This window comes from Nematolebias whitei, chromosome 8, assembly GCF_014905685.2.
Source record: "Nematolebias whitei isolate Nwh7 chromosome 8, NemWhi1, whole genome shotgun sequence".
In the NCBI taxonomy this organism is placed as follows: Eukaryota; Metazoa; Chordata; class Actinopteri; order Cyprinodontiformes; family Rivulidae; genus Nematolebias; species Nematolebias whitei.
Genome location: NC_056505.1, coordinates 5,949,626 through 5,965,281, shown reverse-complemented (window position 1 = coordinate 5,965,281; position 15,656 = coordinate 5,949,626). Strand labels below are relative to the sequence as shown.

The 15,656-nt window shown below is 42.0% G+C and overlaps 1 protein-coding gene across 1 annotated transcript in view; it reads right to left on the bottom strand.

The window, feature by feature from the left end:
- Window positions 1–1,862: 1,862 nt before the first annotated feature.
- Window positions 1,863–15,656, bottom strand: part of LOC119413800 (ral guanine nucleotide dissociation stimulator) — a 28,924-nt gene continuing 15,130 nt past the window's right edge. Inside the window, exons 2-18 of the mRNA XM_037680863.1 lie at window positions 13,959–14,263; window positions 13,770–13,844; window positions 12,093–12,286; window positions 11,697–11,821; window positions 10,905–11,120; window positions 10,613–10,716; window positions 10,434–10,518; window positions 7,862–7,939; window positions 7,560–7,646; window positions 7,456–7,488; window positions 7,251–7,372; window positions 7,029–7,124; window positions 6,693–6,897; window positions 5,990–6,064; window positions 5,217–5,483; window positions 5,026–5,140; window positions 1,863–3,256 (exon numbers count right to left, since the gene is read on the bottom strand). Of these exons, the coding sequence (XP_037536791.1) occupies window positions 3,081–3,256; window positions 5,026–5,140; window positions 5,217–5,483; window positions 5,990–6,064; window positions 6,693–6,897; window positions 7,029–7,124; window positions 7,251–7,372; window positions 7,456–7,488; window positions 7,560–7,646; window positions 7,862–7,939; window positions 10,434–10,518; window positions 10,613–10,716; window positions 10,905–11,120; window positions 11,697–11,821; window positions 12,093–12,286; window positions 13,770–13,844; window positions 13,959–14,263 (2,358 nt within the window). The 3' untranslated portion in view covers window positions 1,863–3,080. The remainder of the gene's footprint in view (window positions 3,257–5,025; window positions 5,141–5,216; window positions 5,484–5,989; window positions 6,065–6,692; window positions 6,898–7,028; window positions 7,125–7,250; window positions 7,373–7,455; window positions 7,489–7,559; window positions 7,647–7,861; window positions 7,940–10,433; window positions 10,519–10,612; window positions 10,717–10,904; window positions 11,121–11,696; window positions 11,822–12,092; window positions 12,287–13,769; window positions 13,845–13,958; window positions 14,264–15,656) is intronic.

Below are 15,656 nucleotides of genomic sequence, written 5' to 3'. Positions count from 1 at the left end.
GATTTGAATAAATATCCAAACGGTAAAGTTTTTGCTCAGACCAAACGGTGCCGGTCCTGCTGAACGAGGAGGGAGCTGATGTTTAGGTTCCTGGTTTTTAACTGTTAAAAATTAGACAAAAAATATCAAACCATTAGTGCTCAGAGTTGAAATGTTTTTTTTTTTTTTTTTTTAAAAAGACGCAAAATTTTAATATTTTATCTTTTTTTTTTTTTGGTTCAACCAAATCAACAAAAACAGACGAAACAAGATTAAAGTTGAGTTTTAGCTTCAGCTACAAACACGTTTACTTCAAGTTTTCTGGTTCATCATTAAATCGGGTCCAGATATTAGTTTTTCCATCATCAGTGTTCTTAAACTTTCCCCACCTCCAGTAAACAAATGTTTTTATTCTTCACTGTGAAAGGCTGACGTTTCATCTGCTCGTTCTCTCAGTTTTCTTATTTATTTGGCACGCGAAGGGTCGAGACGGTCGCCTTTTGAGCGATGGTTGGATTTTCACTGCAGCAGCGTTGAACGGGGAGTTTGGGTCACAGTGCTCGACGTGACGAAGAGGAGGGGTCAAAGGTCACAGTGTTCAACAGTGAAGGGTTTCACAACAACGTCCACAACAGCCAGACAACGTGCTGCTCGTCAACATATTGCTTCTGCATGTTGATTTTTAAAAAATTTTTTAATATCAGGGCTCTTCATTCATTTGATCGATAAGATAAATATAAACAACGTACACAAAAGAACAAAACAAAAGGCAATACTTGGTCCCAGCACAACAACAGAGTGTTTGGTGCAGCGATATGAAAAACTCGCCAGGAAAAATCCAACCCTTCAGTGCTTTTGGCGAATAAGCAATTCCTTAGATTTCCTTCAATTCCCATAATGCTTTGCAACAGCTTGGCACAAAATGTAAAGCAGCAGGCGCTTCTTTTCCTCCGCCTTGGATAAAAAGCGCGAGTAGTGTGTTAACTGGAAACGTTTGTCCCTTTAGGTGGAAAGTGGAAGCTGCTTTGGTGTGAGGTGAAAAACAAAAGTCAGAATTTGGAGTTTAAGCTGTGTGATGTGCAGAAAATACGGGAATTATAAACTGAGAAAAGCATTTTAGGTTGGATTTTTTTCTTTACAGAAAAACAGAAAAGAAGAACAGTTCCTTCGTGTTCTGCAGCTGAAATTATTCATTTACCCCCCAACTCCGGATTATTTTGATTCTTCGGCTGCGATCGTGCACGGAAACATTTTGTTCTCAGGCGTCGTGTCACAGATCAAACCTGCAGGTCGCTCATGGCGCGTCGGAAAAGCGGATAGGAAGGATGAGCAGCCACGTTGGAAGAACTCTGACCCAAAACGTGAGCTCGACCTTTTACGAAAGTTTGAATATTCTCGCAGAAAACAGCAGGAGGAAACCTGGAAACACAATTATTGATCTTTAGTGTTTATTAATTTAAAAACAAAATGGTTTCCAGAGTTTCTCCCCTGAAAAGTGGAATATTCTGATTAAAAGTAGATTAACAAACGCAGAAAACCATAATACAAATTCCAAAATTATCCAAAATTCATGTGCCCTTAGATTGAAAACTTGTCGACGAGCGGCTGCGTTTGTTTAGCTGCAGCAACAGCCGAAGTGATTGAAAACAGGCGAAACGTATCGGCCATATTTGTTCACTTTCACAGACTCGAGCTTCAAAGAGGTTTTCAGCTGAGACTTGTTTACGTTGAGTGCAGACCCGCAGTCCTGAACTTTACGTCAACATAACTAAAAACTACTAGCGGTAGATTTAACTCATCGTAAATGTAGTTGTAGAAAAAAATTCCTATTTATTTGATTTCACACTTTGCAATTTTTAGATCATAATTATTTATGCAAAAAGATTAATTTAAATTAAGTAGGCAGATCTTCAAACGAAAAGCAGGAAAGACACAAAAAACTGTTAAACATTTTAAATTTTTCTGCCTTTTTGTGACCAGAACCTTCCGTTTTCGTAGAACAAATTTTTATTTAATATTCTTCTTATATTTACAAATGTTTAAAATAATTTAATGTCTTTAACATTCAGCCCAAAACTGCAGATGTTGTTTTTTTTAGTCTGAAACCGGTTTTAATTTGCAGGTTTCAGTTTCCTTCCAACATGGCGGCTGAGAAGAGGAAGAGCGTTTTGAAGACGAGTAGCGGCGCCGTACGAGAGCAGGGAGACGCGAACGGATGTACAAAGCAAAGACGGCGTTAACGTGACGAGTCCGTGAACAAAAAGCACTCGGTTCGATTCAAAAAGAACAAACTGCACAGATGAGACTTCATATTTACACTCGGTTCGTTTTCAGTCCTGGCGATCCGCCGCCTCGTCCTCCATGTAGTGGTTACGAGTCGGTAATAAAAACAGAAACAGTGGGGTGTGTGTGTGTGTGTGTGTGTGTGTGTGTGTGTGTGTGTGTGTGACGTTTTGGCTGTGCCCGCTGGGTGTCCCCTCCACGTCTCGTGCTTTTTTAGCGTTCAGGACATGAAGGAAAAGTTTCAGCCCCGCCAACTCCGCCGGCGCCTCAGAGACCTCGAGCCGGGTCGGCTGAGGCGCCGGACGGAAACACATTCTGACGTCTGGAAACGTGCGTGCGCCTTCCCCGGCGTTTGTCTCTTTGTTCGGAGGGCAAGAAGACGGACGAGGACGAGACGAGGACGAAGGCTGCCAGAAAAGTCTGGGCGTTAAAAAAAATGAAGGTGCAAAGATCTCCTCGTTCGAAGAACTGACCGGCTGATGTAAACGATTGTAAACAAAACGTAACGGAGGAAACCGAACTGTCGGCGCCGGTGAAGAGCTCGAGTGGCGTCACGTGCGTCCAGTTTTCCTGAGCTTGCAGCTGAACGGGAACAAACTCGGTGTTTCTTGGACTCCGAGGGTCCTGAAGCCAGGACGGCTGCAGCGAAGTGCTAAAGTGCTCCACTGCGTCCTGCGAGTCCACAGAAAGGTCTCGTGTCTGCCCTCGCCCCAACCAAAATACTTCAGGTCCGGTTGTCCCCACGCGTCTCCTCTGAGGGGCGGAGACCGGAGCGGGGGTCGGCGGGCAGGAGGCAGAAAGTGGCGAGCTCCCCTCCCTCAGAAAATCCCTTTGGCGATTTTCAGTCCTTTCTGCTTCATGCGAGGCAGCGTGGAGCTGGCCACGGTCTTGGCCCGCACCGGCCGGGCCGGGCCGCGCTTCTTCAGCACGAAGTCGTAGTTGGCAGTGGAGTTCATGGCGTAGAAGACGTTGGCGTTGTCCGGGATCCGAAGCTCTGCAGAACCAAGCCAGAGGGAGAACGTGTGAAGAGTGGGGGCAGCAAACGGGTCAAAACCACCTAAAGTCCATAAACACTTTAACCCTGAGGATGCTTCAGTTCAACCTTTAAAAACTATGATTGGTACAATGTGTGTGTCTGTTAGCAAAATATCTCATGAACAACGGAAATATTTTTAATGAAACTCAAGTAAAAGTGAATTTCCTGTGAAAATGCAGTGCGAATGCTTGTTGCAAAAGAACTCAGCTTAAATTAGCTAAAAACATGCTGAAATGTAGCTAAAACGTAAGAACAAGCCTAAACTAGCAGAAGAAAGAAAGAACACATACTGTATTTGCTGAATTAGGTTTAAATAAGCAGAAATTAGCACAAAAATTAGGAAATTAACAAAAAAACAACTGAAATTGGCAGAAAAAGCTTTAACTACCAGAAAGAAGTGGAAACAGCTGAAATTAGCTCCAAAAATGTGGAAATAGCTGAAAAATCTAACGTTAGCATAAAACGGCTAAATATTAGCTGAAATAGCAGACAAAGCTGAAACTAACAAAAATAAGCTGAAAGGAGCACAACAAGCTGGAATGAAAAGAAATGAGTTAATTAGGCTGAAAGTAGCAAAAATTACCATGAAAAACTTGAACTTGTCTGAAAAATGCTGAAAAGTAGCTAAACAGGCAGAGCAAGCTTAAATAAGCAGAAGAAAGTACAAAGAACACGTTTGCTGAAAGAAGCAGAAATGAGCACAAAAAAATGGAAATTATCTGAAAACAACTGAAATTAGCAAAAAAAAAAACAGCTGAAAAGTAGCTAAAAAGGCAGAAAGAAGCTAAAATTACAAGAAAGAAGTGGAGAGAGCACTTTTTTTTTTTGCTGAATTAGGCTGAAAAAAGTTGAAATGAGTGCGAACAGTTTGGAGTTGCACCAATACCAAAAGTTATAGAAGAGAAAGATGCTGAAAAACATACGGAAGAAAAACGGATCAGAACAGAGCGAACGCTTCTGAAGAGTTCAGACAATAAAATAAATTTATTTCACTGACGGCGGCCACAGCTGATCCACATTAGCCAACACAAAAATGGCTGAAACTCAGTTTAATAGATACTGAGGTCAAATCATGGGCGTCAACTGTAATGTGGGGGGGACACTAGTCTGTGTGCGTGCGCGCCTGTGTGCAAAAAATTGTACACTAGTTTACAAAAAAGCACCATTTCATCTAGATTTCCTTTAATTCCACACATTTAAAACATGTTTCTCACCAAGTTTGTGTAAATTCAGCTGTGGGTTTTAAACACATTTCAACTTTAATGCACCTGAACACACCACGTCTCTTACACCTGCAGCGTCTCACAGCGTCACAGTTAATGCTAAGCTAACATGCTACAGACGTAGCGCTCCACTCAAGCATCCTCCTAACCACGTATATACGTTTATGATCAACCCCCCCGTCAACAAATGATTTGCTAAACTGGCGAGTGATCAACACAGAGGTACCTCCACCTCCTCCACCTGTGCGCGCGTTCTGCCGAGGCAGGAGACACAGACCAGAAACACTGCTGGTAACCAGGAAAACCTGGAGTGGAGTTTGAGTGTTCTCCTATTAATCACGTTCGACACGCGGTGACACTGGAAGTTGGTTGTTGTTAGTGCCGTGGTCAGTTTCAACTATGTTTTCCAGAAATGTCACAGTGAAGTTAAATTTAAATTAACTCCTGGTGAATTTACATAAACTTTAGATTTATAAACCTCGTTTATGTTTAACTGAGCTTCACCTTTGTCCTCAGAGATTTTCTGCATCAGCTCGTAGTCCTCGGTTTTCTCTCGCTCCAGGTTGTGTTTGATCATAGCCTTCCTGATGACCGCTGGGGTCTTGTCTTGACTCGTCACCTGAATCAAGCAGGAAACAGCTTCAGTAACAAAGTCCACGAACAGCTGATCTGCTCAGAACCTCACGCCGTCTCACCAGGATGCTCTTGTACATGTTGCCGTTCTCCACGTCCAGGCTCACCCTGATGATGCAGCAGTCGTCCACCTGCTGGTTGTAGAGCGGCAGCGACAGGGTCGAGTAGTTCGACACCACCGACACCGAGCGTTTGTGCGAGCGGGAGGCCGACAGCGGCGTGGAGGAGGAGACGGAGGAGGAGGAGGCACTGCTGGAGCCCGAGGCCGAACCGGAGCTGGAGCCCATCCCCGAGGTGTCGAGAGACGACAGAGACGTGCACTCCCAGAACTGAGGAGGACGAGAACAGACGTTACAGCAGCAACACACCGAGATGTTTTAAATGCAAGGTAATCGCTCTACAACCTACGATTTTAACATTTAAATATATTAAAATGGATAAAAACTAGAAAATCATTTTGTAGCCACTAAATTTAATTACTTTGTATAGTTTGTTCGACTTTAACATGAAGATTATGATCCTTTAAAACAAATAAGCTGTTCTGCTTTTCATCAGCTGCTTAAAATAATATACAATATTTACTCTTATACAAGATTTTCTTTCCCCACTTCATTTAAAATGAACTGCACTGCTCGTTTACAGATACACTAAACAATAATGAACTTTTTCAAATCACTGTAGGTCACATTCAGCTAGAAAACCAGGCAACTAAACAGTAAATATTAAAACTTTTCACTTTAAATCCTGAATTTGGTCATTTTAGTGGATTAAGTTGGAGTTTATGTTTTGCCTAAACAATATGTTGCCTGATGGAACGGAGCATAAAATCTGTCACCGTCGAGGTTGTATCTGCCGCCGGAGCTTCTCTGCTCAGAGCAGAAACGGTGAGCTTCACTGAAGGAGTCGACGTCTGGAGACGGACAAGAAATGACAAGTTTAAGACTCAAACAGACACGAGTTATTCTTTTTAAACCATTTCTGCAACGAATACATTTCCCTGATAAACTGTAAACCTTTTTACATCAAACTTCATCATCAGTACAGCCTCCATTTTAAATCTGAAAATTAAATGGACACCATTTGTTGCTGAATTAACAGTTTTTTGCTGTTATTTTGTGTTTTCATGTCTCCAGCCTATTGTTCACACCCAGAACAGCTTTGATAATCTAGACTGGTCATATTTAGCCATGCACTGGCAGGATATGGACACAAACTGATCTGTGGAGATAAATCGTCTCCCCGAGCTGTGATTGTCCACATACACTTAGAATAAAACAGAGAATCAGACGTTTACTGGAGTAGAAGTTAAATGATGCGACCGTCTGTCTGTGGAAGAAACAAACCAACTTAGAAAGATTAAAGTTTAAAGGCGGCGCTGAACTTAAACTGACGACCGTAAACCCTTCTGGCAGAAGAACCCCCCACGTGTGACGAGTTTCTTTAAAGTTTAAAGTAAAATCTTTTTTTTTTTAGTTTCTTTAAAACACCAGACACTAAAAACAAAGTTGCGATTAGATTCTCGTTTTATTTTCTCCCACCTTCCTCTCGTGTCCCTCGGGTGAATCCGACAGGAAGCTGGCGTTCACGTCCTCCAGGTCCGAACCGCTGGAGCTGACGGAGGTGACGCTGAGGGCGTCGCCGCTGTCCCCCCCTCCTCCTTGGTACGGTCTGTAGTGCGAGTGGTCGAAGGACTTCGAATGGGAGCCTGCGCCGCCGCTGCAGCCGGCCTCCGACAGCTGCCGGCTGGACACGACACCGAAACAGGAGGGAGGGCGAACACGTGAACTCAGACGTTTAGACACGAACAAACAAAACGCTCCGTTTGTGAGTAAATAACGATCGTCGCTCTCTGGACGGGACGCTCCGTCACTCACTCGCTCCAGCGCTTCATGATTCCTCCGTTCTTCTTGGCTCTCAGCGTGTTGCTGGCCGACTCGGACAGAGGCTCGATCTCACAGGACAGATTGTAGCTGCAACACAACATCAACTATTAAAACACAAAGACGTCTGGAGAAAAGGAATCCAAATCGTTTGGTGCCTTCAGACGATTCTTTTCAGAGAACCCGCAGGCGTTAGCTCTGTTGCTTCCCCCATACCTTTCTGCTTCGCTGAGCTTCTCCACGCATGCAAACCACTCTCTGAAGTGACCGTCCTGAGTGAAACTGTAGTTATTAGAGGCCAGCTGGAGCAGTTTGATCTGAGCGATCACCTCAAACTCCTGCAAAACACAAAAACAGCCACGTGTTCAAAGGGTCTTCAGCACATTGAACACATTTAAAGCCATAAGGACACTAAACTCACCTTTCTTCTCTTCTCAAAGTTGATCAGACCCCCCTGAAAAAAGGTACGAAATGTCAGCAACGATAGAAAAAATAAGCAAAAACAAGACAATAAAAGAATCTGACCTCAGTGTAATCCTTCATGGCAGTGTCCATCATCACCAGATCTGTTAGGAAGGTCCCCAGATAAGGAATCGTGCCCTGCATCACGCCCTGTTCACACACAGGTGCAGGTTCACAAAGTTTTTATGTTCAAGGATTTAAAAACAAGAACGCCTTCTACAACATAAATAAATAAAACAACAAACAGTGAAATTATAAAAAGTTTGTCAAGAGTCTCGGGTCTGGAACGACCCTGTAAACCAGTTTTAAAGATCTGCCTCCAGATGGAGCTCGTGGCTCGGGGGCTGAAATGAGTTGATTCATACCAGGTCTCTCTGCTGCTGGTGTCTCCTCTGAGCTCGCTTGGGGTTGATCTCTAAAGTTGCAAACTTGGAGGTGCCCTCCTGTGGGAAAACAATCAAACAGAACAAAATTTATTTAATAAAACAGCCACATTTTGTTTGAAGCTTCTTTTTTTTTTATCAAAACAAGGTGATAATGTGCAAATTTAATTTAAATGACGTGGCCACTCTCCGATCACATGAAATAAGATGTTGCCCGTAAGAAATTAAAATTGTGTTTTACTGTCTCCAAAACAGCCAAAAAGTCTTTGAGTGAATAAATGAGCTCTGAATGACTGCAGAAAGAGCCCAAACTGCTGGTAAAGCTAAAACAAGCTAAACACTAGCTAAAAGCTAAGTGTAAATAAATGTTAGATTAACTCTAAATACAGCAAAAGACTGACTAAAAGCTAAATGTAGCCAAATGTCAGCTAAAAGTTGCTCAGTTTCAGCTAGAAATTACCATAAAATGAGCAAAGAATAGTTAAAAGTAGCAGACGGTAGCAAAATGTATCAAGAAACTAGCTAAAAGCAAAATGCCTACAAGTAGCAAATGATAGCCAAAACCTAAATGAAGCAAAAAACAAAATGGCTAGCTTGAAACAAAAGCAGCAAAAACCTAGCAAAATGCTAGCTAGAGGAGCCAAACGGTAACTAGATACTAAAATGAGCAATCAGCTTATTAAAAGTAACAGAAAAGAAGCTAAAAGTATCAAAAGGCAGAAAGATAGCTGAAAGTATCAAAAGGCTGGCCAGAAGCTAAAAATAGCTTAAGAAAACAAAACAAAGCAAGAATGCTAAAGCAGATTTTTGAAGGTAACGATTTAAACGGATCTCAATGTATTTATTGGGACAAAATGTTTATAGAATACAAGTTACATATTAAAAAATCAAGTTACACAAATCTAAAGTCTAGCATCCATCTCCCAAATGAGCCGAATGCTTTGATCTGTGAACGGCTAAAATAGCAAAGCATGAAATTTGACTGCAAAAACGTACGGAAAAATAGAAAAGAGAAAAGAATAGTTGTAAAATGCATCTCTTCTCTAAATAATGTAAATGTAAAAGCTTCCTTTTTTTAACATGATTCACAGGTTTTAGGGCTGAATCTGAGCTTGCAAGCATCATCCAGTGTGTTCAGACTTAAGTAATCCTCCTTTCTGCTGCAGTCAAGAGGAAAAACAAAACATCTGGTTGATGTAAGACAGAAAGTGGGAGGAAATCCACCTCCTGACCCCCCATTCCTGAAAGTGATGCAACTCCAAGACCCTCTGGAGCTTTGTGTAACATGAGCTGTCTGAGCTGAGGGAGCGCAGCCTGTTCTGAGCAGATAGAAACGGCGGCGACGCCCTGACGTCCACACATGCAGCTCCTCACAGAGCTCTTATCTGCACCTGCTTCAGGTTTCCTCCCTTTGACGTCAGCAGGGATTCCCTCAGAGGAGGCCACGCTAAAAGGTTAGAAATGCGTGACCGCACGCACTTCACCTGAACTCGACAAAAACATCCACATGTTCCAGATGTTCAAACTGCAGACGTGCAATGAAACGATCATTTGACAATAATGAAAACGATAAAAATCACTTTGTTGCTTCAGAGCATCGAATTTAACGTTTGTCTGTTAAAGGTGAAGAAATTTCACACTTAAATCTAATAAAAACACAGATGTGAGTCGCACATCTGCATAAAACAATGATCACAAGGTTTTACCTGCTTCCGTCAAACATCTTAACATAAAGCATATAAATACATTTTATTAAATGTAATTTAGACAAAAGTTATTAAACAAAATGAGTACAAAAATATATAAAAACAAGTTTTTTAAAATACATTAAATATGAGATAAAGACCAATAAAAAATAATGAAAATAAAACTGCAAACATAAGAAACACTGTAGAATAATAAAACAATTATGGATATTAATTTGTAAAAAACATCATTAATTTTAGGCTTACTTGGGACTGACAAAAAGTAATAAATATTTACGACGCTGATGTTTTTTATGCCAGAAATAATAACGTGTCCTTTTTCTCAAAGTTAGTTTTAAGAGGCGTTTTTAAACAAACAAGGACGGTTTGATCAGTAAAGATTCACTCAAAGTTTATTGAAGTTTGAGGCTTCTGTTTTAATTATAAGTGACTCCAATATTTTGTTCTTTCTAACTTAAAGCAGAAACAATGTTCTGTATTTATCTTCGCAACTGATGTTTTACTTGATGATTGTTTTAACTTACATTTATTCTGTTTTGTTTGTAAAGATCAATGCTGCGACTGAATTTATAAACAAATGAATCAGCCATAAATCATTAAAGTTACTGTTTGTAAAGAGCCAATCATAAAATTAAGTTCATAGTTAAAAAAATAATAATAAAAAAAAAGTACTAGTTCTTAGGAAGTTTTAAAAAAGTGTAAATTTGTCATAATATTTAACTTATTTTATGGATGCACAAAAGTAAATATTCTAATCTTTAGTTGTTGTGGACAAATGGTGGACTCTTGATTCGTAAACACAGATGTGGCGTTTCTCTGCTTTGTGCCGTCGAGAAGCTCCGACTCACCTTCACCAGCAGCTCTCGGCTCAGAGAGTAGTTGTTGTCGTCTGAGAAGATCTCGGAGAGCTCGCGGAAGGTTCGGACACTTTCCCTGTGAGCAGAAACAAAGCTCAGGGAATAAAAAACTAAAACCCAACAGTCTCTTTGCCATCAGCAACATTCAGGGTACAAAGCTGGAGACGGACCGAGACACTTCCTCCCATGTCCTCTTCAGACGGTGGATGGCGTTGCACTGCAGGGCCGAGAGGATGGCCCGCAGCGAGGAGAAGTTCTTAAGGATCCGACACTCCTGATTGGAAAAAAAAAGAGAGCAAGTCAGAAGATAAATAACTTTTTAAAAGCCACTTACAGGCAAATCAGAGATGTTTAGTCCCAGAAACACTGACAGGATGTCTTCTAAACTCAGACCCTGGTCTTGAATGAGTGCAATGAACAAGTGGGCACCATTTTAACCAGCATGTATATAAATGCACCCACCCGTGCCACGTCGATCCACCGCTCGATCAGCCGGGATCTCTGGTTGGGCTTCAGCGCCGGGTTGCTCAGGCAAGTGGTGATGACGCAGTTGGTGACGGAGTTGAACTGAGCCACGGTGGCTCGGATGGTGGGAGCCAAGTGCTCCTTCCCCTTCTTGTCCCGCTGAGACCAAATCCCCCCCAGGCAGTGGTAGGGCACCACCTTCTTGAACAGATCCTGGATGGACAGAAAGACGGAGGACATTTAACTTGTGCTCCTGTGGAAACAAATGCATTCTGGTCAGTGCTGCTGTAATAGTTTTGATTCTACGAATAATTCAAAGATTAAAATTTATTTCCGGTTTCTGATAAGTGTGAAAATATTTACACCTATAGAGTTTCAAGAAAAAAAATGCATATCACCCGCCACCTTTCGTGCCAGAGTTTGGCTTAGATCATCGTATGTTGAGAAGTGATGGAATTACAGCCGTTTTAGTCAAATCTTGAAAATAACATGCACAATCTCATGCAAGATCTGTTAACGCTTACATCATGGGTTATGAATGACTCTCAGGTACTACCACACCAAATTTTAGCTCAATATGTGTAAAAATGTGCACAATACGTGCATTTTCAAAAAATTTTAGACTAATAATCGTTACAAAAAGCCCATTTCTATATATATATATATATTAAAAAAAACTAACACTGCTGCACCTGTTGTCGATTTGAGCCAAAGAGAATGGATCATGAACATAAACAGAACGGAGCTAAATCTGTTGACAAGGGGACAAGGGAAAGGAAACGTCCTCACCGCGTCCATGAGCGTGAACTGCTCGGCCACCATGATGGGGTCAAACGACAGGAAACTAAACGCAGGAAGCTCGTCCTCAAAGCCGCTCTCTTCCTGCGTGGCAAAAGGGCAACCGATGTGTTCCCCTGGAAGAAAAACAAACAAAACAAAGAATTTTTACAGCGACGCCTCCGCCTGAGCTCGACCTGAACCCACTTCCTGCTCTTCTGCTTAAACTTCTCATGCTTTCTTCAGATCGAAATATAATAATTTACCGTCTTCACTGTTAAAAGGAATGCATAAACATGTTAAGAAGCAAACACTCAAGACAAAAACTAAGTTTATAATCTTTGAACTGATTGCCCCAACATTCAGGAGTCCCTGCCCTGCGGTCCCTCTCCTGTCCTGCCTTCATACCATCAGGATCAGGCTCACACTGCTGTCGCCGGTGGAAGTGGGCCAGCAGGTTGCGGGCGCGGCGCTCCAGGTCCGAACCGAGGAAGTGGAGGTGAAGGTAAGACAGCAGCTGGTGCAGACATTCGTAGTTCGGAGGGCTCCAGAAGTCCTCGGAGTACTGGTCCAACCATGCACCCAGGATGGACGACACAGTGCTAAAAACACACAGATCAATATAAAATCACCACTATATTAACTCTAAATTTAAATAATAAATAAAAAAAATGGAAATGTGACGTATATCTTCTAAAGAACTGCAGACCAAGATCTCTAACAAACAGAGGAGAGATGAAGGAACTGAAACGATCACAGGCATCTATCAGAGAGACGACTGATGAAGCCAAACAATAAAAACATCCATTAAAGCTGTTGGGACTAAATCAACGAGTTTCATTGTGTCTTTTGCACAAATCAGCAAGATGTGTTTAGAAACACGAGACGATGAAGAGAACGTGAAGGGAACAGTGCAGACTTTTCCATCGTTGCTGTTCGCACATCAAAAAAATGTGCTGGAAATCACCGTTTTGAAAAGTAAATTTAAAACAAAAAGTGGAATATCGTTGAAAAGTGACCTCATTTCAATAATTTCATTCAAAAATTGAAACTCATTTCAAACAGATGCACCATCAACATACGTAGACACTCGGGTGTTGCTGTATGGAAACCCAGCTAGTAGCTCAGGTCAGGTCAGCTTGCTGTCCAGTCACCATGGGGGTCATTAAACCAGGTGTTTGCACATTTGGAAGTGTGGACAGGTTCCCATGTGTTGCTGGAAAATTAAATCAGCTGCCCTTAAAGCTCGTCAGCAGAGAGAGACGTGAAGTGCTCCAACGTCCTGGTAGACGGCTGCGCTGACTTTGGACCTGATAAAACCAGTGGACCAACACCAACTCATCCCAAAACCACCGGCAACTCTAAAAACTTCTCTGGACCTCAAGCAGCTTGGATTCTTTCACACAAAAAGAGGACGTTGGACCACAGCAACAAACAGTCCTTTCTGTCCTTATCCTTGTCCCGGTTTCAGAAATGGGTCAAATGTAGCCCCATCACTGACTTGTCCACGTGTGACGGCTCCAGCCAAAGAAACTGGGGTTTTGTTTTGTCTTTTTATCAGCAGGAAGCCATAATCACCAACATTAACATAAATAAATGTTTGAAACCGATCACTTTGGGTATAATGTTTCACTTTTTTTTAAACAGAATTACAGAAATAAATGAACTTTGTTTCTGAAGCTTTTAGTCCAGAGCAGGAGTGAAAACGCCCCAAGAGGTGGATGTTATGTTTTACCGCAGGTTTCATTGAACTTCTTAAAAATGTAATAACTGCTGTTTGTTTTAAAATAAAGCTTTGAGCTTTAAAAAGCGATACTAATCACGGTGAGAACCTGTTGGGGAATCTGGCACTTCAAAGAAAACACGTTCTCTGGAATTTACAACATTTTCCGTCAGTTCGTGAACTGCGTTTCATCAAACAGCCCCCTCAGACTGACAAGAGCCTCACAAAGAAAAACACACACAGACACACAAAGGACATTTCAAACAGTTGATCTCTGCCTTTAACCTGTGGGGGAGTGAGGGTGGGGGAGTGGGGATGAGGCTCGGTGCCACGGATGTGATTAATGCTGGAAGTACGCTTACTTTCTCAGCTCTGTGCGGTCGTCCTGGGAGACTCTGTGTGCTGTAGCAGCAGGCACATTTTGAAGCTTGGCATACCTAAAAACACAAACCAAGTTCAGTCTTAACGAACGGGACAGTACCAAAAAAAACGCTATTTAACCACTGTCGATTATATTTAAATAAAGTTCATTCAAATCTCTACACTTGTACCTGTTGAGCAGGAGATCCAGCACCTGCTTGGTGGAGGCGAAGGATCGGTAGGTGCAGAGGAAGATGGTGACGTAGGTAGAGTCTTTGCCCCTGAAGGCTGACACCATGTACTCCACCAGCCTCTCCAGCGTGCCGGCCTTGATGGTTCGCACCTTGCACGTCTCGTAAAGGCTCAGGGCGGAGTCCGTCTCCACGCCCAGCCATCGCTGCCCCTTACTGGCCGACTGGTGTAGCTGCACCTTCCTCAGCGTGATGGTGAAGATGGCGTCCTCCTCGGCCTCCTCGCCGATCTCCTGCGTCGAGCTCTAAGGGACAAACGGAGGAAGATAAGATGTTTTACTCCAACTAGGACCTCACATTTTGAGGTGGACCCTGAAATTTAGTCCAGTCAAAGTAGTCTTTTCTTGTAGAAACAAGACTTTTTAAATATCTATCTAAAACAGATTAGAGGGAGTCAAGTGGAGTTAAACCCATTCTGCACGAACCCTTTAATCATGACCATCTGTGTGACCTGGTTCTTCTTTTATTACCCGTCTCTGTGAGTCATGCTTTGTGAATAATGTGTGCGCACCAACAACAATAGCAGGTTACTAAACAGAGCTTTCTGGATAACAGGACAACAGTTCAAGCTGCAGCCTGAGTGGAAGCTGCATGAACGTGGCCTCTGTGGACTGGAGCTTTTCAACAACACGTTTTATTGTTGCTTGTTGCATTTCAAGAACAATGTGTTGACTTAAAAAACTGCAAAAGAACAAAAACAAGCAAATACAAACACGTCATGACGGTTTGATTTAAAAAACAGATTAATAATTAGCTTTAGATAAGGTTTTGAACATTTTAACAGCATGCGAGTAAAAACAAATCCAAAAAATAAAAAAATAAAAAGACACAGTCTGAACTGCAGATGCAAGAAAAAGGTAAAATAAAAAGCTGGAGGTTTGGTGCTCAAAAGATTCAAACAAAACTTAAAACTGGCAAAAATGTTCATTTTAGAAATGCCCAACCTGAAAACAAACAAGTTGACATTTTCTGCAAAAATACACTGCGAGGACAGCTGAAAGACTGCAGAAACTGCTAAAAATCTACTGAAAGACTGCAGAGACTGCTAAAAGACAACTAAAAGACTGCAGAGACTGCTAAAAATCTGCTGAAAGACTGCAGAGACTGCTAAAAATCAACTGAAAGACTGCAGAGACTGCTAAAAATCTGCTGAAAGACTGCAGAGACTGCTAAAAGACAACTGAAAGACTGCAGAGACTGCTAAAAGACAACTGAAAGACTGCAGAGACTGCTAAAAATCTGATGAAAGACTGCAGAGACTGCTAAAAATCAACTGAAAGACTGCAGAGACCGCTAAAAATCTGCTGAAAGACTGCAGAGACTGCTAAAAATCAACTGAAAGACTGCAGAGACTGCTAAAAGACAGCTGAAAGACTGCAGAGACAGCTAAAAGACAGCTGAAAGACTGCAGAGACAGCTAAAAGACAACTGGAAGACTGCAGAGACTGCTAAAAATCAACTGAAAGACTGCAGAGACTGCTAAAAGACAACTGAAAGACTGTAGACTGCTAAAAATCAACTGAGACTGCAGAGACTGCTAAAAATCAACTGAAAGACTGCAGAGACTGCTAAAAGACAGCTGAAAGACTGTAGAGACTGCTAAAAGACAACTGAAAGACTGCAGAGACTGCTAAAAGA